General features: G+C 39.1%; 3 protein-coding genes across 4 annotated transcripts; 1 reads left to right on the forward strand and 2 right to left on the reverse strand.

Annotated features, from left to right (window-relative positions):
- Positions 1-1,167: 1,167 nt before the first annotated feature.
- Positions 1,168-4,549, reverse strand: c19h8orf33 (chromosome 19 C8orf33 homolog). The gene is made up of 5 exons (XM_042508179.1): positions 4,348-4,549; positions 3,173-3,642; positions 2,998-3,088; positions 2,529-2,675; positions 1,168-1,553 (listed from the first exon to the last, which is right to left on the reverse strand). Exons 1-5 carry the CDS (start codon positions 4,373-4,375, stop codon positions 1,294-1,296), a joined length of 996 nt encoding a protein of 331 aa, XP_042364113.1. The 5' UTR covers positions 4,376-4,549; the 3' UTR covers positions 1,168-1,293.
- Positions 4,550-6,355: 1,806 nt separating this feature from the next.
- On the forward strand, positions 6,356-8,485 carry h3f3d (H3 histone, family 3D). Its single transcript, XM_042508325.1, has 4 exons — positions 6,356-6,455; positions 7,214-7,356; positions 7,765-7,918; positions 8,014-8,485. Exons 2-4 carry the CDS (start codon positions 7,229-7,231, stop codon positions 8,140-8,142), a joined length of 411 nt encoding a protein of 136 aa, XP_042364259.1. The 5' UTR covers positions 6,356-6,455; positions 7,214-7,228; the 3' UTR covers positions 8,143-8,485.
- Positions 8,486-8,889: 404 nt separating this feature from the next.
- On the reverse strand, positions 8,890-10,663 carry c19h16orf91 (chromosome 19 C16orf91 homolog). 2 transcript variants are annotated; one of them, XM_042508322.1, is made up of 2 exons: positions 10,433-10,663; positions 8,890-9,478 (listed from the first exon to the last, which is right to left on the reverse strand). In XM_042508322.1, the coding sequence occupies exons 1-2, from the start codon at positions 10,522-10,524 to the stop codon at positions 9,145-9,147; spliced, it is 426 nt and encodes a 141-aa protein (XP_042364256.1). In that variant the 5' UTR covers positions 10,525-10,663; the 3' UTR covers positions 8,890-9,144. The 2 variants fall into 2 exon arrangements, with proteins under 2 accessions (XP_042364256.1, XP_042364257.1); XM_042508323.1 differs by having other exon boundaries at positions 8,890-9,475; positions 10,433-10,662.
- Positions 10,664-10,735: the final 72 nt, after the last annotated feature.

Below are 10,735 nucleotides of genomic sequence, written 5' to 3' on the forward strand. Positions count from 1 at the left end.
TTTTTTTTTTTCATTTTAATATTGCTCTAATTTAACCCACTTTGGCCAGCTCCAACCCTTTTTGCTCCCATTCCCTTTGCTGTTGGGACATGTCCGGACAGCCACCACCACGCTCTTTCACAATTAGTCATCATAAGTATTAAGAATTTCCATTCATGAATAATGTTTTTTAAATTGTTGAATGTTATTTCAGAGGTTACCAGGCTACCTGAGTTTACTGTTCGGTGCAATACTCCCACTAGACTCTAGTTTCACAAGTGAGGTATCTGACTGATAAAGAGGAAGTGCTTACCTGTGAATATTGTAGTATTTTATTAATTTTTATCTATTAATTTTGTATTATTATTTTGGGTTATGAATGATCTGTAAACAAATGGGCACTTTTTGAAATACACTCAATTGAAAAAAGAAGTTTGAAGCACTTTTTTTGAGGTAACTTTAGTTAATTTAACTAGATTTCTCCAGAGGTTAGCTTTGTCACAGTTCGACTTTCTCTAGTGTGAAGATGTTGATAGCTTTTAAAGCGACTTCCCAAACACTGTTTAATTATCTTCAACTAATTGCATTGACTTGTAGGAAAATAATTCACTTTGTACCTTTCAGTGAACCTGACTGTTTCAGTCTCTGGTACCATAAAGGGATCCCTAAAATGTGAGAGGTCAGCAGGCAAATGTGCTACAGTTTGATTTTTAGCTGATTTCCTGATTTGACATTTTTGAAAAACTTGAAATTACCTCCTCGTGCCTCTAAAAATTCAAATTTAAATAATCTGACCAAATAAATAAATATGTAAGATGGACCACAAGGAGAGAACGCTTCTTTTTGAGACCTTACAAGCCAAAAACATCGACAATCACTTATGTATGGTAATTCTATTATCATGTGACAGTTTATTAAACATGTTATCTCCTCAACTAGCAAGCTGATATTTCAGTATTCAGACTGCTGCTTAATAACTACACCTGTACAGGTTCAACAGGTATGAAATGGATTTAAAGCAGGTCCTAATCAATATAATGATGCAAAAACATAAACACACCTGTGGCTCCACTGTAGTAGCTGCTGATGAGTGAAACTTTGATACGATTTTACACGTACATACATTTAAAAAACACAATGCAAACAAAAATACAAAATCCTTTATTGAGATATATGATACAAGCCGTCAGCAATTAAAGATTTTGAACATGTGATTGCAAAAGTCCTGATTGTTTTTCTCCCTTTATCACCCCTGCAGCTCAGTCACAGTCCACAGGCCCAGTCCAGCGTACTGTATGGTGGTGAAACGTGTCTTCAGGGTAGAAAATTGAAGCGAAACTCCTCCTTTGATGGAGTAAAGACAAAGGCTGGCGTCTGCTCCTGCTCCTGCTCCTGCTCCTGCTCCTGCTCCTGCTCCTGCTCCTGCTCCGGTCCTTTCAGGTCTGTATCCCGGCCGTCAGTTAGTCGCAGGTTCTCCTCTCTGGCTGGTGTCTGGCTTTTGACGTCGGCTCTCCGGTGGAAAACAGACTTCTTCGGAGAGTCTGTCACAACTTTGACCTGAGCTGAAGCCATTTCTGTTGGTATCAGAGAAATCTGTCAATTATAGCAGGACTTCAACAAAACTTAAAAGTAATTTAACCCTTTAAAAGGTCCACTAAGAAATACATTTGCAAAAAAATCATTTTTGGTAAAATTGTGCTCCTGACTCCATGACTTTTTTCATTTTCTATTTTTTGGATGACTAATTCAGGCAGCACAAACGCAACTCAACCAGCCAGTTGACTTGCCCAGTTATATATACGTATATATATATTTATATTAAGAAAGAGAGAGAGAGAGACATTACAGACAGTAGAATATGTTATAGAATATTGTAACAAAATGCATCAATTTATTAAGATTTTTTCTTAGTATAATTCTTTTTTTAAATTGCCAGTCCATGTAATATGATAGAAATCTAAAAATAAAAGAATAAATCACATGAATAAATAAGCAAAACCAAATAAATACAAATAATACCAAATTTAGTCTAAAAAAATAAAAATTGTTTGAATATTTCATTTAAAAAAACAGTGTAAATAAATAAATAAATAAATTCACCCCTTTAAACAAAGGGTTAATGGCTTTCTATATCAGCCAATTATAAGATAAAACACATGTAATTCAGTCTAAAAAGGAAACTGGCACTAAATGTTATAATATGAACTGATGCAGTGTTTATGCTGAGGTAAGAATAACATCAGCTTCCCTTTCCCAACTCAACTGAGCCGAAAATTTCAGATTTCAAAAACAAGGATACATGGTATTGTCGCTTTTTTGCCATTCAACAAAAATAGAATCAGTGTCACTGTGGGGTTTTTCTCAGCTTTCAGACGTCAGTCTCTTTTTACAACATTGTCACCCAGCGGATTTAATCACCATTACTCGCTCTAATCAGTGACATTTTGCTGAGTCTTTAGTACAGCAATTTGATCGCAAAAAAGTCAACCGTGCATTAACAATGTCTGTGGATTTATTAATTATTTTGTTCAGATCGTTTAGTCTCTTACCGCTCTGAATGAGTTTGTACTGCTTGCTCTTCTCCTCTTCCATTTTTTTCCGGTAATCTCCCGTCATGGCTCTCATCAGCTGCCTCTTCTTAACAAGAGGAGCTTTGGAGCTTCGGAGCGTCTTTAGAGCGCGTGAGGCTTCCTCTTCTGCGGAAAGAAAATATATCTAGACACGCTTCACACACACAGTTACCTTCCTGCAAAGTACACTTTATTTTTACACTATATTTTTTTTGCTGTTGCCGTGGAGCTACGTGCTGCTGTTTGACGCCTCTGCCTGTGGATTCGGTCTGTTTTCGTTTACATGCTGAATGTGTTGTTCTCGTTTTACGTCTGTGGTGGCAGACCACTTTCCCCCTGAGGATTAAGAAAGTGTGTCCTGCCCTGTCTCAGCACGCCGTCTGAGCAGTCATGTCCCAAGCATATTTTGTGTGAACAGGTCAGATGATGTGGAAGATAAACATCATACTCTGTTTCGGTGTACTTTTCTGGGATCTCATTCCTAATTCCAGCTGCTCGATGCACCAGTCCAGCTGTCTGTTCAGCTGCTCCTCTGCACTCTGAAACACACAGAGTCACATCTGACGTCAAATTAATTGAATCACTTCATGATCACTTCAAACTATAAATCATTTCATGCTGACCAGCTCTGTGTCCTCGCTTCCTTGACCCCCCTCAGCTGAACTCGGCGCTGCCTCGGTGCTAACTGACGGCTTTTTCTTTCCAGATTTCTTCTTCTTCTTCTTTGCTTTTGCTTGCTCGGACAGCTCAGATTGACCCTCAGAGTCACCCTCCTGCAGTGGGGGAGGCTTGTCCTCTTGGACACATTGTTGGTGACCTGGTGAGGAAGCATCTGGGGTTTCTGTTGTGTCCATTTTCTCCTCTGGTGGAGCGGCAGGAATTTGAAAGTTGAAGGCAAAAGCAGAGCCGTGTCCTGTAAACGATATGCGGCCGGCCGCTGCTTCAGCGCCGTCTGATGCAGATGTTTTCTCCTGAATCGCTGTGGAGTTGTCAGGGAGGAAGTTAAATCTGAAGGTGTTGTCGCTGCGCGTCCAGAGGGGGATCTGAGCTCTGCTGTGGACGGGAGCAGAGCTGTTTGACTTCGGTTCAATATCTGTTGAATGAACACACACATTAAGGTCAGGATAACGTACATCTGAGGGCACTGCACCGACTTATTATTGCCTTAATGACCTTGGAGCGTATTCTAACTTTAACTGTAACAGATGCACACAAATAACACAATTCAGGATCAATGAAAACATATGAACCTTTGAAACCTGGATACACGTCAGTTTTCTTGTGCTGCATTCAGACGCCCTTTAAACAAGCAAATTAGTCTGATTTCTTTCCAAAACATGAGGAAAATTTCTTGCAATGGCCAACATGGCAAGAAATGTCCCATAAATTGCAAGAAATTAGTACTCTCTCTCGTTGCTTAGTTTCTGAGAATTTCTATTTTAGTATTTTTTTGCTAATTTTTGGGCCATGTCTTGTTAAATTGATAGTTGGCTTCTACCCATGTTTTTGAAATAAATCAAACCAATTTGTTTGAGTTTCAAAGAGTTCAATATGGCACTTTTTGAGCTTAAGCACGAAGTGCTTGTCTGATTAAAGAACTTACAAAATAAAAACAACATACCAAAACACAGAACATTAGAGCAGACCTTTTTTCAGACAAATCATCTCAAATAATTTAAAACATTTGTTTGTTCTTTAAACATAACACATAACAGATCAAACACGTGCATGCATGAAGGCTTGTAGGAAATGCATTTAGTTAATGATGTGTTAGATTTATAACAAAGTTACAATGTACCTATAAACAGCAGCCTGTGCTCGCTCATGCTGATTCTTCCAGTGTTGCAGGTTTTCAGCTGAAAGGCGCTCGTTACATTTCACTATTTAACTCGACGCTTCCGGAATACAAACAAGCTCCGCGGAATGGGCTCAACTTGTGGCCAATATTTTTAAAATACTAATATTTTCTTGTTTTCTGTGAAATCATGTTGCGTTCAAAAACTTACCACCAGCCCGGTGTCACTTCAGAATAAGTCCGTCTGGTAATATCCCTCCTAATGCTTCTGGTTCCGCTTGGGGGTGTCCTCGTGACCCAGTGCGTCGAGTGGGCGGACAAGATACAGACACAGACCTTATAGACTTTTTCATATATGAAAAATAAACAAAACAAAAAAATACAAATTTGGCCACCACAAGTTGATATGCAAACAAATGGGAAAAAAATACAGCTTAATTTCTTAATTTTACAGCGTGAGAAACAATTTTTTTTTAAATAATTAAAATAGAATATATACAGACATGATATACATATATATACAGACACAATATTAACACAAAAACAGTTGTGATAAAGAAAGCAGTAAATCAATTTTGCAATCCTAAAAAGGCTGTATTCACTGATTGATGATAAAAATGGCTTGAGAGTAACAAGAAGGGGTAATTTTATGAATGACAATAGAACAAGCTGATTTTGTCACCAGGCTATTGGTGGCTCCGTCCTCTTTGAACATAAGCACAAAGGATTAGACTGTTTGTGTCTGATGCTTGATACTTGACTGGTCCAGGGTGCTGCGCAGACAGATGTTGAGCTTAGACAGGCATGTCCAAAGTCCAGCCCAGGGGACAACTGTGGCCTTCAAAACCAATTGTGAATGGCCCTCCGCTTGAATATACTATGTGTGGCCAGCCCATAGGGCCTTCCACACAATATTTGGTAATCAAGCATTTTCACTTTGCATTTTTCTATTCACCTCACAATGGCAGGACTATCACACAGCTTAGAGATAGTGTATACAGAACCAGAATCAGGTATCAGGTATAAACTGTGGACATACATGGTAAAAAAGCAAACAAAACAGTTACCTACCAGCAGGTGATTCCTGCTAGGTAGCTGACATGTCCACAGCAAAGAGGCAAAAGTTGACAGTGAGGACCACAGCTTTCAAAAACGGTGGAAAGTTGAATACTTTTTCACTGAACAAGAAAACAGTTGCATTTGACTCATTTGTATGGGATTTAAAAAAGGTAAAGAAATAATAACCCCTTTCCATCAACACCTGCCATTTCCCGGCTTTTCCCAAAGCATTATAGAAGGTAAAGATACTCAGAAAAAAAGGGATCTGCAAGAGGAGGAGCGCAGCTCGATGAACAATTTTTCACGCAAGGTTGGTGTCTTCCAGGCTTTGAGGATATGGTTGATTCGTTTTTTATTACCAAGCATCCGAGCATCCAAAAAGAGAGCTAAATCTCTGTCTGGAGACAGTCTTATTGTAAACCCCTGGGGGAGAAAAAAAAAAATATATATATATATACATATATATATATATAAAAATTATTATTATTTACTTATTTGAGTATACACTTATTATTTATTTATTTATTTTAATCAGTAGGGATGAATCAGAGTCCCAAAACAGATGCAACAGTGTACCATTGTCTGATTTACATTTATCACAAAGCGGGGGATGCAGCAGGGTAAAATTTATGTAGCCTAACGTTGGAATAATGGAAACGATGAATCACTTATACTTTGAGACTTTGAGAGATCAACTGATAAATGTTAAGAATGAAAAAATAATAAATGTTAAGAATGAAAACCAAAGGGTTATTCTAAAACTGAGCGGGCTGAGTAGAAACTTTAGGTTCATGAATGAATATAAAATCATGTCATCGTTTAGAAGAAGGCACTTCTTGTTCCATTCTACTTCAAATGCAGAGGCAGTCTTGTTTCCTCCACCAATCACATTCCGTCAGGGGCCTCGGCTTGGACCAATCCCATTGGCTCGTGGGTGGGACTTGAGGCGCCGCTTCTCTCAGACTATAAATACCGCCTCCTGCCTCCCCCGGTCAACAGTCAACCAACGCGAAGGGTGGCGACACTACTTTCCCGGAAAATAAACACAAAAGGTAACGTGAGCGCGTTTACTGTTGATATTGTGTTTTTATAAATTCGACGTCGATATTAAATAATCATAAGACGTACTTTTTTTCTAGGCCGTCGAGAGACATTAAAATGTGGTTTGGCTGAATTTTACCGTCAGACAACAAAACGGCGCGCGCCATAGCCAGTCGGCTAACTTTAGCTACATTTTAGATACAGTGTACAAATTTAACAAATAAATAAGCCCCTCTGATTACAACTCAACGCTCATTTGATACATTTGTAACTTTATGGGTTATAGAAATTTGACCTGAGTGGCTAACATGTTTTATTATTGTGTTTTAGCTCCAGTGGTAGCTAGCTGGCGCCATTTTGCAACGGTCGATGCTAGCTTTAAATTTGCTCGCTAACGACAGCAAAGAAACGTGTGTGTGTCCCGCAGCTTAATGGTGGCGCGGATTTAGATAGGCTTGTTTTATTAAACTGAAACCATCGGCGTGTTGACAGTCCTTATACCATGTCTTCATATCAAGAAATGTCTGACCAGTGGATTGCCGCTAACAGAACGTTTGTTTCGTTTCTGGAAACGTCAATACCCGAAAATATATCAGGAAATGTTTGTTATTTATTGAGGATGTGGGTCATAACCGAGTGTCAACGGTGAAGTTGCTACAGTGTGTACTCAAAGCGGATCGTAACACGGTTTAATGACTAGTACATTATACAGTGTGGTAGTAAAGAAGTGTAATTACTATTTGGGGCTAAGCTTTTGTTGTGTTTTCAGACTCGCAGGTAAAATATGGCTCGTACCAAGCAGACCGCTCGTAAATCCACCGGAGGAAAGGCGCCTAGGAAGCAGCTCGCCACCAAAGCGGCAAGGAAAAGCGCGCCATCCACCGGCGGAGTGAAGAAACCCCACAGATACAGGTACACATGTTCAGGAGTGCGTGGGTTTCTTTCTTAGTTCATTTATTTAGCAGGGCTATTAGAGTTGTGTGTATGTATGTATGTATGTATGTATGTATGTATATATTCCCCCGGATTTAACATCAGGCATATCGGTACAGAGGAGCCAATAACATATTTACAATAGAAAGCTTAATTTATTCATCATTTTACTTAGGTCATCTAACTTAACTTAACTTAACCTAACATGTTTTCTGTTACGGGCAACTTTAGGCTAAGTTGTCCTTAATGAGTGATTAATGTCAGTTATTTTTCTTTCCTTAAGTTTTTGGATTTTCTTAATTGGCCTTAAATTCAAACTCTCCTCAAGCAGAAGGGGCCCTGGGTTAGTGTCTCTGTGTTCTCAGTGTTTCATTGTCCATGTTGCAGGCCTGGTACTGTTGCCCTGCGTGAGATCCGTCGTTACCAGAAATCCACTGAGTTGCTCATCAGGAAGCTGCCTTTCCAGCGTCTTGTGAGGGAAATTGCTCAAGATTTCAAGACAGATCTGCGTTTCCAGAGTGCAGCCATTGGTGCTCTGCAGGTAAGATAGCGCTTTCTTATTTTTACATTTACTTGGTTTATTAGCAAGTTCTTTTCTTTTATATGTTTAACTTTGATTTTCCTCCCCCCCTGTAGGAAGCCAGTGAGGCCTACTTGGTCGGACTGTTTGAGGACACCAACCTGTGCGCCATTCATGCAAAGAGGGTCACCATCATGCCCAAGGACATTCAGCTGGCCAGGCGAATTAGAGGAGAGCGTGCATAAATGTTTCATTGGATTTTATCTTTTTAATGGGGGTGGGTGGGGTTGATGGGGTTTGTTTTGTAAATCTTGGAACTATTACCAGCATGTGTACCACCTAATTTGACATTTGTAGTATCAGGCATGTTTTCCTTTTGTACTTCCATTTTTCATTTCACTCTTGACTTTTTCCAACTGTCCTATTCACTGTAGAATAGAGCTTCATTACCTGTAAATGCTGAAAAACAAAATATTCCACTGCCTTTCTCAGGATTGCAAAACTATTTTAGAATCCATATCTTTTATCCTGTGTGTGCATGTCACAGGATTTCTTGTTGTGCTGTAAATAAACTTTCCGCTACCTCAAGATCCTGGCTTAAATTGATTGATTTATTTTTGACTGAAATGAAACAATTGTTTACATTATTTGACATGCCTGGTGGGCATACATGAAGAGACTAAATGCAATCAGAAAATAAAACACATTGTCACGTAGTAAAGCTGTTACCTTGTGAGCCACAGAAAATAAATTCAGTTATTATTACAATGATGTAATTTTATTTAAACATTTCTGTAATTTTTCCAAAACTTTAAATGAGTTTGGAAAAGTTCCATGACTTTTCCAGGTCTGGAAAATGTAATTGTAAAATTCCATGACCTTTGCAGGTTCTCCATGACTGAACCCTGTTCTGTGAATATACTGGTAGTGTACGCTAACGTGTAACGTAACCAAAGCACATCAATGACAAAATCAGATATAACCCAGAAGAATCAGCTTAAATCAAGGCATTTTAATCCACATGTGACCAAGCACTCAACTGAAACTTCATAAAAGGCAATGTTTGGTCTAACACAATCTATAATTCATTTTTTGCTGAGAAAAAAAAAAAAATCCACGTCACTGGACGGTTTCATTGCTGCTTCAGTGTTGTCAGAGCAATGAGTTAGCTGACAGCCTGAAATACCACAGACATTTCATTATAAATAAAACTTTTAACTATATACACATCTTAAGTCCCACATCTGTTAACTTGATTTATTTTTAACTTCTTCCTCCTCTTCATCTGAAAGCAACCCGGGTAAATGGTCATACAGCTGCTTCTCCAGCTGTGCGTCAATGTCCGTCTGACCTCTCAGGATGCACCACAGCAGGAGGCCGGTGAACACCAGGCTGATGGGGAGGACTTTCCACCACGGCCGCTCAAACTGGCTCCCCATGGAGCGGTCAACTCTCCAGGTTCTGTGACTGGCTTTACTGGTGGAGAACTTAATGGGCTCATCGTTAACCTCTTCCTCGCCATCTCTGGACTTAGCCGAACTCCGAGAGCTCAGAGTTAGAGACCGCACACTGTTCAGTCTGCTGACAGAGAAAATGAGATGTATCAGTTATCAGCACCCACGATTACTTTCTATGATCTGAAGTCATACTGTTGAGCTGTGGAAGCAGTTACAGCTCATGATTTGATATTTCTCAGTAAAAGCTTCTATAAGTAAACATGGTCACTCGGTCACTGTCTGGACCTAGTCCAACATATCGTCTTCCACAATTATTATTTGTTTTTTGGTCTTCTAATTTATCTTTTACTTATCTTGTTTTTTTAGCCTTGATCCTGCTTATTATTATCATTGTCATTATTATTAATGTTTTGTTTCTACTATTTATTTTGTTACTATATTGTTCTAACATGTTTCTATCCTCCTGTTTAATTCTGCGTTAACTCTTGTCTGGCCTTAATTTGGTATTTTTGACTAACTCCAATTCTTTTACTTTGCTTTGTCTGTCAAATCACTTTGCAAACCGTGTATTTAAAGTTGCAATATAAATAAAGTTGTTTTTATCCTTATTACTATCTGTCACCAGCTACAAGTGCACTGAATTGCACGTAATGTAATGTATAATGTGATTTGCGAAAACAATAATCCACATGTAGGCAGCTTGTATGAAAATGTATTGTGTTTGGGCTAGATTGGTTATTACTTTGGTCTATTAGGATAGGACAGGACATAATAGGGTGTTGACCAAATATTGACAGGTTTGGTAATTCTCTACAGGCAGAACTTTACATACCTGAGTATCAATATTTCTACCCCTGTGTGTACCTGTGTTACTTCACAGCCACCAAAGCGCGTGAATACACCGTTTTTTCGCTAAGAGGCTGTAGCTATTAATGTTATGCAGACATATTTACAGGGAAAACACATCTTGAATTTCATATGAGCTGACAAATCTGTGAGTTACAACCTTTGTCATTGAGCCACACCATGATTTGTGAGTCAGCGTGGTTTCAGATTCATTCAGATGTCAGTTTCTCACCTCGCGGCCGCTGCGGCGTTATCGACAAATATCCCTCGATTGAAAGCAGCTCGTGTCAGAGCGGTGAAGACTCGTCCTGCTGTGGTAGACATCTCGGACAGCTGGTCATCTTAGGTCAGAAAAGACCGAAACTGTTATCTTATCAAACGTATCTTGGCTAGGTCATGTAACACAACGTTGTGCAACCTTGAAGTCCTTCCGGTGCCGCTGTTGAACGCATGTGGACCGTTCCACGTTTATGTAGAGGGATATATAAAGTCGTTGCACAGAATTTGTCTGTTTAATTCAAAAATATGATTATTT

This window comes from Plectropomus leopardus, chromosome 19 (assembly GCF_008729295.1).
Source record: "Plectropomus leopardus isolate mb chromosome 19, YSFRI_Pleo_2.0, whole genome shotgun sequence".
In the NCBI taxonomy this organism is placed as follows: Eukaryota; Metazoa; Chordata; class Actinopteri; order Perciformes; family Serranidae; genus Plectropomus; species Plectropomus leopardus.